The 18,946-nt window shown below is 40.1% G+C and overlaps 1 protein-coding gene across 1 annotated transcript in view; it reads right to left on the bottom strand.

Annotated features, from left to right (window-relative positions):
* LOC124290730 overlaps positions 1–18,946 on the bottom strand; it is a 64,993-nt gene that overhangs the window by 21,650 nt on the left and 24,397 nt on the right. The window contains 13 exon segments of the mRNA XM_046727533.1: positions 38–226; positions 2,053–2,189; positions 2,257–2,432; positions 2,924–2,958; positions 3,581–3,664; positions 5,025–5,102; positions 6,389–6,427; positions 7,087–7,149; positions 7,594–7,702; positions 11,089–11,186; positions 12,429–12,590; positions 14,584–14,661; positions 16,541–16,618. Coding sequence (XP_046583489.1) covers positions 38–226; positions 2,053–2,189; positions 2,257–2,432; positions 2,924–2,958; positions 3,581–3,664; positions 5,025–5,102; positions 6,389–6,427; positions 7,087–7,149; positions 7,594–7,702; positions 11,089–11,186; positions 12,429–12,590; positions 14,584–14,661; positions 16,541–16,618 — 1,326 coding nt within the window.

Here is an 18,946-nt window from a genome sequence, read left to right as displayed (position 1 = left end):
CTACTGCCCAAAGGATACATGCTGACAAGACTCATACCTTGTTCTTCTGGAAGGCCACCTTGTGGTTCTTGGAGTCTCCCATGCCAAGCAACATCTCCTTGGTGCGCCCCTGTTGCCCATACAGCGTCAGTTTGATGTCTGCCTTGGTGCTGGCACCGATGGTGTTCCCAGTCCGCACATAGATCTGGTACTCACCCCACGGACCCTGCTTCACCTCGTCCTCCTGCTAGAAGATGGCCGACAGATTACTTGGGAGTATGAACACGTCTGACTGTCAATGCTTTTATCACAAAACTCAGCACAGAAATTTAAAAGGAAAAAAGGACAAAACCAGACATTCAGACTAGAATTATATCAGATTGTTGTGCGTGAAAGATCACTCTTCATTTTTTAAGATTTCTCTGGATACAATCGGGACATTTTAAACAGCAGTCAACATATTCACCATAACAAAGGTCATGAGTGAGCTATTTGTGTCTTACACAGCTTTACGTCTTATTTCAGGGAGACCACATGTGGCTGAACCTAGAACCTAGCCTGCAGATCACACATCTACCCTACAGTACTGAGAGAGTGTCATGTCACGCCAGCTTGAGGTGGAAGACAAGCAGATCCCCCCCACTACCCTACAGTACTGAGAAAGTGTCATGTCACGCCAGCTTGAGGTGGAAGACAAGCAGATCTCCCTACTACCGTACAGTACTGAGAAAGTGTCATGTCACGCCAGCTTGAGGTGGAAGACAAGCAGATCCCCCCACTACCCTACAGTACTGAGAGAGTGTCATGTCACGCCAGCTTGAAGTGGAAGACAAGCAGATCCCCCCACTACTACCCTACAGTACCGAGAGAGTGTCATGTCACGCCAGCTTGAGGTGGAAGACAAGCAGATCCCCCCACTACCCTACAGTACTGAGAGAGTGTCATGTCACGCCAGCTTGAAGTGGAAGACAAGCAGATCCCCCACTACCCTACAGTGCTGAGAGAGTGTCATGTCACGCCAGCTTGAAGTGGAAGACAAGCAGATCCCCCACTACCCTACAGTACTGAGAGAGTGTCATGTCCGCCAGCTTGAGGTGGAAGACAAGCAGATCCCCACTACCCTACAGTACTGGAGAGAGTGTCATGTCACGCCAGCTTGAGGTGGAAGACAAGCAGATCCCCCCCTACTACCCTACAGTCACGCAGCTTGAGGTGGAAGACAAGCAGATCCCCCACTGAGAGAGAGGTGGAAGTCATGTCCCCCCACGCCAGCATGTCACGCCAGCTTGAAGTGGAAGACAAGCAGATCCCCCTACTACCCTACAGTACTGAGAGAGAGTGTCATGTCACGCCAGCTTGACGTGGAAGACAAGCAGATCCCCCACTACCCTACAGTACTGAGAGAGTGTCATGTCACGCCAGCTTGAGCGTGGAAGACAAGCAGATCCCCCACTACCCTACAGAGTGTCATGTACTGAGAGAGTGTCATGTCACGCCAGCTTGAGCTGGAAGACAAGCAGATCCCCCCACTACCCTACAGTACTGAGAGAGTGTCATGTCACGCCAGCTTGAGGTGGAAGACAAGCAGATCCCCCCACTACCCTACAGTACTGAGAGAGTGTCATGTCACGCCAGCTTGAAGTGGAAGACAAGCAGATCCCCCCACTACCCTACAGTACTGAGAGAGTGTCATGTCACGCCAGCTTGAGGTGGAAGACAAGCAGATCCCCGCTCGAACCTACAGTACTGAGAGAGTGTCATGTCACGCCAGCTTGAGGTGAAAGACAAGCATATCCCCCCACTACCCTACAGTACTGAGAGAGTGTCATGTCACACCAGCTTGAGGTGGAAGACAAACAGATCACTCCTCTACCGTACAGTACTGAGAGAGCGTCATGTCATGCCAGCTTGAGGTGGAAGACAAGCCTAGAGTGAGGGAGCTTTCAGATGTTTACCACTGATATGGTGCTGATAAACCTACAAACACCATTAGGGCAGACAGGGATTCGAGCCCAGGATCATAAGATTCTGGTGTGCTCAAGGGATGCAACTCTGCATGGAAACCTGAGTTACCTGATCATAATCCTTGATGAGTCTGTTCTCTGTTTGAATTCCAATCTCATCCTGTGTTCCCGCTGTCTGCGTTGTGTCCTGTACACTGACTCCCTCACTCAACTTCACCTCTGGGACGTTGATGATTGTGGCGTGTCCTATATTTGCTTGACACTGGCCGGTCCCGGTCCTGGTCGCTCGTACGGGAGGACAGAGACTGCTGACTGGAGGACTTCTTCCTTCTTTGTCGAGATGCTGGCGGTAGTCTGTCAATGTCAGAGGTGGAGGTCGTGTGTGTGACGGAGGATCGACTGGAGACAGTGTCGGAAGGTGTGGGAGAGCGGAGGTGGCGGTACACACGTTTACTGGTGGGGCGGCTGGATGGGTGGCTGGAGTGGGGTCTGAAAGAGGGGACATCAACACTAACTGTACATGCAATACATTGAATGCTATCAAGACTATCTAATAATCAAATCAGCTAAACACGTAGAACGATCTTTTGTGAAAAAATATGCTTCATGAATAACCTTTTTTTACAGAACCTACTTTAGAAATTAAGTAACAAACACACCAGGGTAAAGAAAGCTTTCTGTGGAACTGATCAATGTCAAGATTGGGAAATCAAGTTTGAGAACAAGCTGTAGTGTGTGGAACAATGGTTCGGGAAAACACCAGATCATGGTGTTCCCCCTCCAGTCGTAATGCACAACAAACCAAGGAAAGGACATATCTTCATATTAAACTTCTCACCTTAACAGTTGTTTGTTCTGAGGCTTGATATCAGTTCTTGGCCCAGAAAGGATCATATTACATACCCCATATAGATAAGATGTGGAGATACACTAGACACACTTGCACACAGCTCTGTGACAATATAGGAGTCACCACTCACCTCAAACCTTTTCCTAGGAAACTGTCATCATAGGCCTGTGAAAAGCCAATAGACACAGAATGAAAACTGATATAATGATGGAATAAGAGAATACATTAACATCCTATGTGATTGCCATAAGTCTATACTTAAAGTCGAGACCATATACCAATAAGGTCTCTGGTTAAAGGCACAGCAGATAAGACTGTCTTATGTGTATGAACTATGACCTGTACTTAATTTTCGGGAGTACAGTTCTGACTGGGTGGCTGCTTTGTACCTCAGAAATACTTTTTATCTGTTCCAAGCAATTAATGTTCAATTTAATGATAAAATTAATTCGAAATGTCAACAAATCTGTTTCTTAATGCCATGATCATTTCTAATGAAATGAGGACAGTGAAATGATGAAAAATGAAAAATAAAGTCTCATAGTAACTGCAGAGTAACTGCATCCACTGTCTATTTGCTAATGACTCCCTCTTATGAATGTGTTACCCCTCTTCAATTATTCCCTACACTGCAAATGCACTGTGCCCTTTACAAAGGGTTGCTTTAATAGTAATCAAAACAAGATACAACCAGTGTCAAAATCAAACTTATTATGAATTACACAATCATTTTCAGCACACAGACCAAGATCATGTGATTGACCATGTGACTGACCATGTGACTGACCTTTGGTTCCTCCTGTGCAACTCTGCGGCCATGGATGTCCCAGGTATATTTAGCTGTGGCTGGCCGTTTACCGGTCTTGGAGGGCTGAAACATGACACATCATGGACCCACTGAGCTGACACAACACACAGGTCTGATACACAGGTCACTGCAGTCTCACATACATTGCTGGAGCATGACCAACTGCAGATATATAATGTATCTGGCACAGGCAGACAAATGGAGGCAAGGAGATGACAACATGTCTCAGCATATGACAGCAATAAACATCCACAGATGGGAGCAAGCTACATAATACAAGCAAGCTGTAAGACAAATGGTTAGTTCACTGTGGAGACAGCTCTATCCCTAACAGAGAAGCGTTAGTGTGAAGCACTGACTACATGTAATTAGTGACGTTTGATGGGCACAAGCGATGACAATAGCCTGTTTCACAAGTATAATGCCAGGTTTTCACAGTGAGACAGGAAATATCAGCAACTGAGTTAATGAGCTGGGTGTAACGCCACACCGTGTCAGGTTCTGACATTTACAACAGTGGAGAAACCAGTGAGCACTGCTGGGGTTCTGACAAACCTAGAAACATAACTGGGGCAAACTGGGATTTGAACCCATGATCAGACCCAGGTTTAGGTAAGTTCAAGGGAGACAACTCTGCATAGTAAATTCTGGCTTTAACAGGACTCTCCAAAAGACACATAAACTGCCCTATCCACAAGCAGCATGATGAAAGTGTGAGTGTATGGCTGTAAACGTAGTAATATAATACTGTTACATACAAGTGTGTTGACTCACAGAATGCCAGGATTTGGATCACACACACCAGAGGACGACATAGAACACACACTGAGTTGATACAAAACCAAGTGACCATGAGCAACACATTCTTTTACTCTATCGATACAGGGATACATTGTTGCATCATGATTCAATGGCACTTGATTGGCTAACAAAGAAAATTGATTTACATATATGTATTTGTTCCAATAACCCTCCAAAATTAGGGAATGCCCACTAGCAAACAATAGTTTCCTGGTTGGCTGATAGAAAGGTTACAGCTGCATTATTGCTTTGAATGACGTCATGAATTTCATATGGTTTGTGATTTATTACGCAATCTGTTGTTGTTGGTGACTAGTTGTCACAACAACTGACTGCATTCTTACAAACTGAGAAAAAAATATTGACATCAATTCTAGAATATTATAACGTCATATGAAGGATATCCCCTGGTATAAGACCTTACTCGATGCTGGGTGAGTGTGTGAGCCAAATCTGAGCCTGAACAACTGTAAGATGATGACAGACTGGAAACATCCGTAGAAATCACACAAGACCCATCTCCACAACAGCTATTAGATCTCCCTGAACCTACGCCACACACATTGCCGTTGGTTACACAGAAGCTGACACACGTGTATAAGCCACGGAGCCACATGAATACCTGTCGGCGGGAATGGAGCAACAGTCGTGCCTCCTCCTCGTCTATAGTGGGCACACCCGGGAACCCCGCATACGAGGTCTAGAACATAATTCAGACTACTCTACAACACTAGGTCGAGCACAGCCGATTATAATAACGCAGGTATATATCAGCAGGTATAACAATCATGTATGTTTGTATCAAGAAAATCAATGTTTTTTTGTGACAAGAAAAACAATTATCATCATAATGTAGAAAATGTTTCAGTTTTTCCTTAAAATAAAGAACAATTAATGTCTTGAAAATAGAAGGGTTATAACTATAATATCGCTTACCAGAAAAAAATTATTCTAAATGTGTTCAATTACACAAAAATCAGCCAATATTATTATAAGCGTAAATGCCAATAATATAACGAGCATTGCCAGCTAGGCATTTGTTGTGAGAAGCCATAAGCTATTTCATTTTACCAAAAGCAGTTAACTATATATATGCATTGAATCATGCAGTGGCAGAGATTATGTGACAATTCATCACAGCAAAAACAGCAGGTTTGACAAAACAATCTGGAGTTTTGTAACCATGGTAACATTAGCAAATGATAAGCATGTACCTAACCAGAAGTCTTGGAAAACAAGAAATAAAGAAAGCCAGTACCATTAAATGCATGTTGAATATTTGGCTTTCCTATATATGTACTATGTAATATGATGTTGATAATAAGATGGCAACAAACACATGCAGACAAATGTTGACATTATGCATCAAGGTGCAACTCATCCAGTGTAACGTATCACCATTCTCCCAGCTGCTGTGACAGCCTCATGATGAGCACCATAGAACATGTGTTCCTTATATTACTGTAAATACACTGATGTCATAGATAACCCGAGGTCTTCAACTTAGAATTGAAGTTGTCTGGGGCATCAGACATTCTGGAGGCCTAAAGGAGGATGGAGAATGATGATATAATACACGTGAATATTCATGCTTCCTTGTCAAATAACACATTTTAATCAGTGAGTGGCTTGACACAGCTGACATTATCTTGAGTAGTGCAGACTGCTTTACCTGGTGGCAAGATGAGATAACTGGTTATCTGGCCAGAAAAGAAACAAGTTCTGTTTTGTCTATTTTCTTAATGATCTTCAGTGTAAACCAGAATGAAACTGGTTATGAATTTAAGACTTAATAAGTGAGATATCAATTTCATACTTTCAGATAAAACCACTATGATCACAAAATGCAATGCTGTATTATTGGGGCTGATTATAACATGAAGCCAAGCGACTGTTGTATGTTGCTGTAGCTATACAGGGTATTATCAGTTAAGACCGGTGCTGGTGTCAACATTTGTCTCCATGCTGTTCCTGCAGCTCCTCTACCTGTGGCTGTGTGCTCAGATAGTACTCCAGCAGGGAGCCCTGTGTGTTTGGGAAATACAGTTTAGACAAAAAATTATGTCCGATTGAAATGAATGAGGGCGAGGGGGAGAGTTGGATTCTCAAGCAGCTTTCAGCAATATCCAAGCAGCAACTTCATGGAAACTTCAGTGTAACCACTAGGCTAAATAACAAACTTCAATACAAGAGGCTTCATTGTGTGATTACAGTAGATTGTCTTGAACTGGGATCACAAGGAAGACCACAAGGGGTTAAACAAAACAGCCAGATGATGATCATCTTGATGAATACTATGGCTACTAAAACGAAGAATGTACTAAAACACAGGTAATTACAGGTAAACTCAGGTAAACACAGGTACATGCAGGTAAACAATGGGTAAGCCCCAAAAATGGTTCCAGTCTAGCCCATCTGTCTATTCTTAGTTGTATGGTATTACAGATATTTTCAGTAAACGAAAGCATGTTTCCAGCAAGGGTAGATTCTGGTAATTGTTTGATAAGGTGTCAACTCTATGGATCATATATCTGTATATTACACACATATATGGAATATTCAACATTCACAAACATCTTGTGTATATATGGTGTGATTACAAGCTATACATATGGCATGTACACACATGTAGATATATTTAGTGTGTTAGTGCTGTGTACACTCATGTTGTGTACAGAACTCACCTCAAAAGGGCGTGGCGCTGTCTGTCTGCTGTTCTTGGGTACGTTGCTCTGTTCCACACTCTCCTGTAAACATCCCGACAATGTCAACACATGCTATACACATCATCTCACAGGGGCATGTTCACACTGGGAAGGTCCTGCCATCAGACAACTCGATTACTCACTAGGATGGGGTCAGAGGTCATTGTACTTCCAGCAATGGACCTTGGGGAGGAATCAAACTATGGATTGCTGGGAGCAATCAGAGCATCATTACATGGGGCAATGCATTACTTGGTTGTGGCATTTATAATATGCACCCATCTCGTCACTGTTTCATCAGTTTGAGATGATTCTCCATATTTTGCCATAGCTTCCCAAATTGAAACAAAACCCATGTGTGTACTTATTGTAGCTACTAAACCAGGAAACAAAACCCATGTGTGTACTTACTGTGGCTACTAAACCAGGAAACAAAACCCATGTGTGTACTTACTGTAGCTACTAAACCAGGAATGGTGTACTTACTGTGGCTACTAATAGCTTTGTAGCTGCATTGACAAGCCTCTCTGCCTCACCACGAGACACAGTATTGGAAGGCACGGTACGAAGGGCGGGCATGCCTCCCTTTAAAGGCCTGCAACAGATGGATACACCTCATTTAACCAATGACTACACTGGATACACTTCATTTAACCAACCATTGATACACTTCATTCAACCATGGAATACACTGGATACACTCATTCAACCAATGACTACACTGGATACACTTCATTTAACCAATGACTACATTGGATACACTTCATTCAACCATTGAATACACTGGATACACTCCATTCAACCAATGACTACACTGGATACACTTCATTTAACCACTCAATACACTGGATACACTTCATTCAACCATTGAATACACTGGATACACTTCATTCAACCATTGAATACATTGGATACACTTCATTCAACCAATGACTACATTGGATACACTTCATTTAACCACTCAATACTCTGGATACACTTCATTCAACCATTGAATACATTGGATACACTTCATTTAACCACTCAATACACTGGATACACTTCACTTCACATTTACACTTCATTGGATACACTTCATTCCATTTTAACCATTGAATACATTGGATACACTTCATTCAACCATTGAATACATTGATACACTTCATTTTAACCATTGAATACACTTCATTTAATACACTTCATTCAACCACTGAATACACTGGATACACTCAATACACTGGATTACACTTCATTCAATAATTGAATGCACTGGATACACTTCATTTCAACCAATCATTCATTTCAACCATTGAATACATTGGATACACTTCATTCAACCATTGAATACATTGGATACACTTCATTTAACCACTCAATACACTGGATACACTTCATTTAACCATTGAATACATTGGATACACTTCATTCAACCACTCAATACACTGGATACACTTCATTTAACCATTGAATACATTGGATACACTTCATTCAACCATTGAATACATTGGATACACTTCATTTAACCACTCAATACACTGGATACACTTCATTAACCATTGAATACATTGGATACACTTCATTCAACCATTGAATACATTGGATACACTTCATTCAACCACTCAATACACTGGATACACTTCATTTAACCAATGACTACATTGGATACACTTCATTCAACCATTGAATACATTGGATACACTTCATTCATCCATTGAATACATTGGATACACTTCATTCAACCATTGAATACATTGGATACACTTCATTCAACCATTGAATACATTGGATACACTTCATTTAACCACTCAATACACTGGATACACTTCATTTAACCATTGAATACATTGGATACACTTCATTCAACCATTGAATACATTGGATACACTTCATTCAACCACTCAATACACTGGATACACTTCATTTAACCAATGACTACATTGGATACACTTCATTCAACCATTGAATACATTGGATACACTTCATTCATCCATTGAATACATTGGATACACTTCATTCAACCATTGAATACATTGGATACACTTCATTCAACCATTGAATACATTGGATACACTTCATTCAACCACTGAATACACTGGATACACTTCATTCAACCATTGAATACATTGGATACACTTCATTCAACCATTGAATACATTGGATACACTTCATTCAACCATTGAATACATTGGATACACTTCATTCAACCATTGAATACATTGGATACACTTCATTCAACCACTCAATACACTGGATACACTTCATTTAACCATTGAATACATTGGATACACTTCATTCAACCATTGAATACATTGATACACTTCACCATTGAATACATTGGATACACTTCATTTAACCATTGACATTGGATACACTTCATTTCAACCAACCATTGAATACATTGGATACACTTCATTCAACCAATCAATACACTGGATACACTTCATTTAACCACTGGAATACATTGGATACACTTCATTTAACCATTGAATACATTGGATACACTTCATTCAACCAATTGAATACATTGGATACACTTCATTCAACCATTGAATACATTGGATACACTTCATTCAACCATTGAATACATTGGATACACTTCATTTCAACCATTGAATACATTGGATACACTTCATTCAACCATTGAATACATTGGATACACTTCATTCAACCACACTTCATTTTCAACCATTGAATACATTGGATACACTTCATTCAACCATTGAATACATTGGATACACTTCATTCAACCATTGAATACATTGGATACACTTCATTTAACCACTGAATACACTGGATACACTTCATTTAACCATTGAATACATTGGATACACTTCATTTCAACCATTGAATACATTGGATACACTTCATTCAACCATTGAATACATTGGATACACTTTCAACATTCAACCACTGAATACACTATTTAACCATTGGATACACTTCATTCATTTAACCATTCAATACACTGGATACACTTCATTTAACCATTGAATACATTGGATACACTTCATTCAACCATTGAATACATTGGATACACTTCATTTAACCATTGAATACATTGGATACACTTCATTCAACCATTGAATACATTGGATACACTTCATTCAACCACTGAATACATTGGATACACTTCATTCAACCATTGAATCCATTGGATACACTTCATTCAACCATTGAATCCATTGAACTTCATTCAACCATTGAATACATTGGATACATTCATTCACCATTGAATCCATTGGATACACTTCATTCAACCATTGAATACATTGGATACACTTCATTCAACCATTGAATCCATTGATACACTTCATTCCATTGAATACATTGGATACACTTCATTCAACCATTGAATACATTGGATACACTTCATTCAACCATTGAATACATTGGATACACTTCATTCAACCATTGAATACATTGGATACACTTCATTCAACCATTGAATACATTGGATACACTTCATTCAACCAATGAATACATTGGATACACTTCATTTAACCACTCAGTACACTGGATACACTTCATTTAACCATTGAATACATTGGATACACCTCATTTAACCATTGAATACATTGGATACACTTCATTCAACCAATGACTACATTGGATACACTTCATTTAACCACTGGATACACTTCATTTAACCATTGAATACATTGGATACACTTCATTCAACCAATCATTACACTGGATACACTTCATTCAACCACTGAATCCATTGGATACACTTCATTCAACCATTGAATCCATTTCATTCAACCATTGAATCCATTGGATACACTTTATTCAACAATTGAATCCATTGGATACACTTCATTCAACCATTGAATCCATTGGATACACTTCATTGAACCATTGAATACATTGGATACACCTTATTCAACCAATGACTACATTGGATACACCTTATTCAACCACTGAATACACTGGATACACCTCATCACACACCAAGTGGTTAGGGGACACTTTCAAGCATCTCTGAGGTGCTGGTGTACTCACTTCTTCTTGGGAGACTTGAAAGGCACACCTGCTGGTTCCGGTCGCAGGCACTTGGAGCTGCCCGAGTAGATGTAGTAGTACTCTGGAAGGTTGGAGTTCTGAAGAGAGAGACGCAGCAACACAGCTATATCAACAACAGTCATCGCAATGCAGCAACTTCTAGCAGTAAATGACAAGTTCCAGCAGATCCAATGTCTGACGTGTTCCTTAATGAAGCTGTACTAATTCTTCCACCCCATCCACTAAGTCTGGCTGCAGCCACGATCAACATCTACTCTGTGACCACACATCACTGAACCACGTACACAGTTCAAACACCATGTATACCTACATCCCCGATACAGGAATCACAGGGAAAGGTGTGCCACTACGTAGCCTACATGTCTGCTGATAATAAAATGAACAATGGTTATTTGTCAGCATCTTTGTAGTTGTAATTTCCACCATCTTTGAAATATTCAACAGTAATAGGATGATATGCAGTTATACCTATCTTATTTGTACATGTGGAACTTAAACTATAAACACACTTGTTCACGTTGCACAATTATCAGGATAAACACTACACCTAAAAGCACACAAAAAATATCTTGATAACAGTCTTTTAAAGCAAACAATTAATGAAGCATTAGAAAAACACTGACACAGCCTTCAACAAGTAACACTAAGCAGATAATCCTAGATTAAACAGAAACACATTTATATAGCATTACCATGACTAACATACATTGTCATGCAGTTGATAGCAAACACAATAAACCAGTCACAAACAGCAGGTTAGTCCAGCTGTAACAGATCAACTTCTACCAAAGAACCCAGTAACATGGTGTGCCTCTTCAGCCCACACTGTCCTGTGATCATGGCCCCAGTCCACAAAATGACCCTAACACTACAAATGTCGTAAACGAATGGTCAAGTATGATGTTATGATCACCTAATGGTCAAGTATGATGTTATGATCACCTAATGGTCAAGTATGATGTTATGATCACCTAATGGTCAAGTATGCTGTTATGATCACCTAATGGTCAAGTATGCTGTTATGATCACCTAATGGTCAAGTATGCTGTTATGATCACCTAATGGTCAAGTATGATGTTATGATCACCTAATGGTCAAGTATGATGTTATGATCACCTAATGGTCAAGTATAATGTTATGATCACCTAATGGTCAAGTATGCTGTTATGATCACCTAATGGTCAAGTATGCTGTTATGATCACCTAATGGTCAAGTATGCTGTTATGATCACCTAATGGTCAAGTATGATGTTATGATCACCTAATGGTCAAGTATGCTGTTATGATCACCTAATGGTCAAGTATGATGTTATGATCACCTTAATGCCATGATCACTTAGTGGAACAGGTCCATGTGTTCTAACAACCGCAAAAGGTAGGCACTGAATAAAACCAAACTGTACAAAGTTAATGCTAGAGGAACTCAAAAAGTGAAAAACAGTAAAACATGACAAAAAGCAAACTGATAAAAGCTCTACCTGCTACTCGCAAATCTTGAAATGAGTTTCATGTGCTAGTCAATTCAATAACTGATGTGAAAAGGTTCTGGACTACAGTCATCCAGGTCGACCTGGAAACTAATGAAAGAACGGAGACTAACTGGACAGAAGAAATACTAGCTATCCTTTACAAGAACAACTATCCATGTTACTGAAATGTGAATATATACTATAGGGCTGTGAAACTGCATTGCAAAACACTGCATGATACAGATATCTGTAGTTGTATTGTACTGATATAATGGGAGCTAAAGTGTTCGACAGTGACACGGAAGGTTTTTAGCTTTTCCCTTATTGATTTTATGTTCAAGGAAAAAGTATCTTAATCTAATTTTGACGGTCACCAGTGTGGACAGGATGCCTCCATCAGAATTGCATCCCAAGTCCTTATTACAGGTAGTCATCATCACTACAACCAGTGAAGACTGAGATAAGTATAACTCCATGATATACACTAAAGGGACTTGGTGTACACTTGCCATAGGTTCACAAAATTGATGCACTCCACAAAATTATTCAGCAAAACCAAGTTCATACAGCACTGCAGAGAGCTACTGTAAAGTTCCCTGGCACAGCATATAAGTACAGTTACACAAGTTTCATTCCAAGATGGAAACTGGTGATTAAGAAAATGTTAATAGTTAAAAATTTGGTCAGGAGGAATTTCATAGGCTAGGTCGGGGTATTTGGAACCAAATTCATCCCGTTATATTATTGTGTATGCTTTGACTAAATCACCGGCGACCGGTAGATCACCGAGACATGTGTGCACAGCTGATTGCTATTTCTGGCTCTATATACGAGACAAATACACAAGGTAATGAAAAGTGTAACCCATATATAAGCCGACCCCTTCTACAGACTGCTTCTTCTGGTCCTCAAACTTCCGCTTATCTACGGTAATGTGCGGTAAGTAAAGTAATCTTAAGACGTCAAAGTCAACTTGTTCAGTGATTTTCTTGTTATTGATAGTCCTGCTGAGGAAAGCACTAGAAATAAAGATCACATCCACATGTCTACCGATTGGACAAAGAAAAAGTGGAGTATTTACAGATGGTGCTATGACTTTGTGTGGTAAGGTTATGCTTCACTTTGGGCACAACTAGCTAGCAACACATGGAAGACTTTGTAACTTTCATCTGCTGATTCAGTGTAGTTTAATTCTCTACAGTTTATACAAGTAAACTGAAAAGCAGAGAATACAAACAGACAAAATATGCTTATGAAAGCTGTTCCAGCTGATCCTATCCAGTATATGATATCTCCTTTCCATGAGGATAACTACCTCGGACATCCACACCACCATAAGGACATCACAATTACCTTACAGAATAATAAGGACTGTGTTATTATGTACTATATGCAGGACAGCTGGGAACAGACTTTATGTAAAACAAGGCCAGTGTTTTGAATGTAGACTTATTCCTAAGTCTCATTGAGGACCGTCATAGATTGCCTGTTTATCTGCAACATCCCCTCCATGTCAACAGCTAATAGCTGTTTACACTGACTGACTGAGTTTGGTTTTACGCCGCTTTTAGCAATATTCCAGCAACATCACGGCGGGGACACCAGAAATGGGCTTCACACATTGTGCCCATGTGGGGATTTGAACCCGGGTCTTCGGCGTGACGAGCCAACGCTTTGACCATTAGGCTACCCCACCACCCCAAGCTGTTTACATCCTGATGTAAGATGGACTTGGTGGTTTTACTTTGGTTGCAAGGGTATTTGGTATGTATATCAAGATGGAAGGAGAGAAATACACCAGATTGATGAGGATGAGCTGATCTGAAAACAAACACTATTTATTCAAGAACATGATAAGACAATAAAGAGAGAAGGAAGGACATGTCCAGCTGACTGCGAGGGACTATGTACTGACTACGTGCTGTCTGCTTGTAGGAGGAGGCCAGAGGAAGGCTGCAGTGTTAGTGACATCAAACTACACGACAACACCTACACCACCAACTACCTGAGATTTCTTAAACTTTCTCGACGACTTAGCTCTCCTCTGTTTCTCCACGACTGGGGGCAAATCGGGGCCTGACAGCTGCCACAAACACAGGCAACAGGTTACAGGATATCAGGCTACAGTACAAAACTACCATACAATTCAACAACTCAAAAAAATTAAAGTGCATAAAACTGGTACTAAAATAACTTTTGAATAAGTTAATAAGCAATAAGTTAATAAGTTAACCAATAAGTCAAAGGATTTAAAAAATCATTAAGTTCACTATACATGTAAATTATTCAAAAAACTATAATGAAAACCTTTTGAATATTTAGCTGAAAAAACCTTCCCCACCTCCTTCAATCTACTGACATAAATCTTGAGACCAGAATGCATACATAATAAAAAAAATTAATTATCTGTCACAGTCCCATTGACCGCGTGCCTACGCAACTTCCAGTGAGATCATTTGACCCAGAACAGAACATCTTCACCACATGCTGCAAGCTTCCTTTCAACAAGTGTAAGCATTCTCTCATCAATTTAGGATAACTCACCCCTTGTACAGGTGGAATATGGAACATATGTTCTTAACAATGTGTATGTCAGCATATGTAAGAATTCCAGCATGTACTGTTTCATGCCTGAGGTCGAGAGTATTTACATTAGCAACATAGTTTGATGTACATGTCTACTTCATACTGATTGTTTCATTATATTTGTAATTGCTTGTGTAAGCCACATTTTGCAGCAGGATATACACTAATGATAAAATAATGATTTACAATGATACATGTGATTTGTAAGGCATCATGTTTTGTTTCAGTTAGTTGACCAGCCTGACCAAAAAGATAAAAAATATTTTTTTATGAAACAAATATGTAAGAAATCTGTTTTACAATTAGGGGTTAAAAAACCTCATGAGATTGTAAAACTCTTTTAAGTTTGAATCACATTTCATTTCAATCCAATTCTCTCAGTCCTTTCAAGTGTTAAAGCTACACAGTTGCCTGTACATGCTACAGTCTGCACAATGTGTCTGATGCATGTCAGTGTTGAATGTCCCCACATTCAATGTCCTGAATCAATACCTGCACCGCTGTTTGTTGATGTATCTAATGGATACAGCTGCCTGATGTCACCAAACATGTACAGCTAAACGTAAACACTGTCACCGCAGTGACGTCTACCATCAATGGAACCATGTCTCAAACTCGTGGGATTTTTTCAAGGTTTCATCCCTGCTTGAGTGACTTGAGTTCACACTTCAATGAATCCCATAGGGTTAATTAACTTAGGAAAAAGATGTCAGAACTCACGGAGATGATTAGAACAGTTCATCCTTGACACGATGAGCCATAGATTGTAATATACGTATTCTCTGACTGTGCAAGGGTACACCAGTGTAGCGGTGGTGGGGGGAAAGTTCATCCTTGATACGATGAGCCATAGATTGTAACATTTGTATTCTCTGACTGTGAGTGAGTGAGTGAGTTTAGTTTTATGCCGCACTCAGCAATATTCCAGCTATATGGCGGCGGTCTGTAAATAATCGTGTCTGGACCAAACAATACAGTGATCAACAGCATGAGCATCGATCTGCGCAATTGGGAACCGATGACATGTGTCAACCAAGTCAGCGAGCCTGACTACCAGATCCCGTTAGTCGCCTCGACAAGCATAGTCGCCTTTTGTGGCAAGCATTGGTTGCTGAAGACCTATTCTACCCTGGATCTTCATGGGTCCTCTGACTGTGTAAGGGAACACCAGTGTAGCGGTGTTGGGGGAACAGTTCATCCTTGACACGATGAGCCATAGCTTGTAACATTTGTATTCTCTGACTGTGTAAGGGAACACCAGTGTAGCGGTGTTGGGGGAACAGTTCATCCTTGACACGATGAGCCATAGCTTGTAACATTTGTATTCTCTGACTGTGTAAGGGAACACCAGTGTGGCGGTGGCGGGGGACACTCACCTGGTAGCTGTAGTTAGACATGTATTTCTTCAGGCGATGCTTCACGTGTCTCTCATGGGGGCCCGACGAGGACGGCCTCTGCAACACACCATGCTCACACATCAAATTATATAACACACACTTGTAGTAATAATTCACACGTTATTGTGCATGTCACCTACTAATGTGTGTTGTGTTTGGAGAGATCAAAAGACATGAACTTGTAGTCTCTTAGTTTACTATCAGTATTTCCTACCTCTTCTCTAAAACACCTACATATTTAACAGGTTTCTTTAAAAATACGAAGTGTATCACCATATCATGTTGTTGTTTGTACGTTGTTTAACACCACACTTGGATATATCAGGGCTCGATTTAGTGCTTTGTTACTTGCACTGGTGCAACCCAATATTACAAAGTGCAACTTAGTTATTAGCCTAACTTGCATCAGGTGCAAGTCAAGTTTCTAGAAATTTATCAACAATAATTCTAACATTATAAGCATAAATATGTCAGTTAAATATTTCTTCTAAACTTTGATTAGCTATAGCACCAAAACGTTGCTATTTATAGACGCCTCTTGGCTATGACAGCTCCAGTAAACAGGAACCAGCTGTGTCTCTGCGTTGCTATTGTTTCATTAGTACAACATCACGGAAATATGTTTATGTGCACTGAAACCTCTGACGTTTTAACACACTACATTGCAACTGGAATTTGGTTGGTGCAACTAGTTTTTTTTCTTAGGTTGCACCTGGTGCAAGTTTGGTAAAATCTCTTAAATGGAGCCCTGTATATTCCAGATATATGTGAATCTGTTAATACAGTGTGGACCAGACATCAGTCCAGTGACATCCTGATTCATTATCTACTTCCATGGGATATGATGACATGCATCAACCCAGTCAGTGGACCGGGCCACATGGCCACATACATCGCCTCTTAAATCACCATAGATTGCTAAGACGAATTGTAACCCACATCTTCATGGGTACCATATCCATTTTTCCAATTTGTCTTTTTCGAGTTTAATGGTTTGAATAAACTTGCGTGTTCCATACAAAGCTGGTCATGTCCATTTGATGTTAGCAACTTTTCATTGAACTATGTTCTACTTCTATAAGTGTGTCCAGCACATAACTGGACCAACAAAATCATGAGTAAAAACACTGAATTGGTTAGGCATAAACAAACATATTCTGTGAGACTGTGAACACCTATTCTATATTTGTACATTGTTTCTCCTTCCTTCACCACACCAAGATCTAGGCTATAGCAGTGAGTAAACCAAGAATATAGAAATAGTTAGTATTTAGAATGTTATACAGCTGAACATTAGCTACCTCTAACATAGACTTAGAGGTCAGCCAATTTGATGGTACAGGTGCCCCTGGGTTAGGGAGGTCAAGGTGGGCACCAGTAATCTCACCTCTGTCGAGGTATATACCATAGAAGCCAGACTCGAGGTATATACCATAGAAGCCAGAGGTATATACCAAAGAAGCCAGGCTCGGCCTTTCTGTTATAGTACACAACAGTGGGGCATCCGCACAGTTTCCAGTAAACTCTCCCTCGGGTGGTAGGTTCATCACATTCTGGGGTCTCGGGCTCTTTCATACACTACAAGGCTACAAAGGTTGCAGCTCAGACCATACACATGTTCCCACCTTCGGGCTCAAGAGTACTTAATTAATGTATAAAGTTACAATACATCATGTTATTGTGTAACATACTACATTCTGGCAAGTGATTGTACAGGGATATATCAACACAATGCTTGATTTATTTGGGCAATCATATTAATTTGTTCGCCTCTGAATATTGCCAAACTGTGAAACAGAAACAGTTACGCAGAAGGGATCCGAGACACAATCATTCTGACTAAAAATGCTGAACATATATCAGCAACACTTCCACAGGGTAAACACAGACCTCCCAAACCGCAGACCTGTTAAAACAACACTTGTCATGGTTGGATGCATCCGTGATTAGTAGGCTGTACCCTTGATTAAGAAAAATGGTATCACCCACGTAACGAGTTTTGACAAATCTAGCAAGTGATCCCTTATTTCGTCAATATTTATTTAATGGATAATATGTAAAGGTTGTAAAAAAATATTCATCTAGGCGATCTGATAAGAATAATATTTTACCAGAAACATGGCATACATATTTTAAAGATTTATTAAATTCTGTATCACGTGATGACTGTGACCAGGAGTGGGAGGCTTATACTGGAAACTATATTCCTGAACATACTTTTGAACATTATACTGATTGTGTTAATGATGAACTGTCTTATGATATAACAACAGCAGATGTTATATCTGCAATAAACTGAATGAGTCACCAGGAGACGATGGTATTCCAAAGAAGTTTTAAAGAAGATTAAGGATATGATTGCACCCTACCTTGCTTTATTGTTTT

This window comes from Haliotis rubra, unplaced genomic scaffold, assembly GCF_003918875.1.
Source record: "Haliotis rubra isolate DU_JTF1 unplaced genomic scaffold, ASM391887v1 Scf472, whole genome shotgun sequence".
NCBI classification, from domain to species: Eukaryota; Metazoa; Mollusca; class Gastropoda; order Lepetellida; family Haliotidae; genus Haliotis; species Haliotis rubra.
This window is presented reverse-complemented; position numbering and strand designations above follow the sequence as displayed.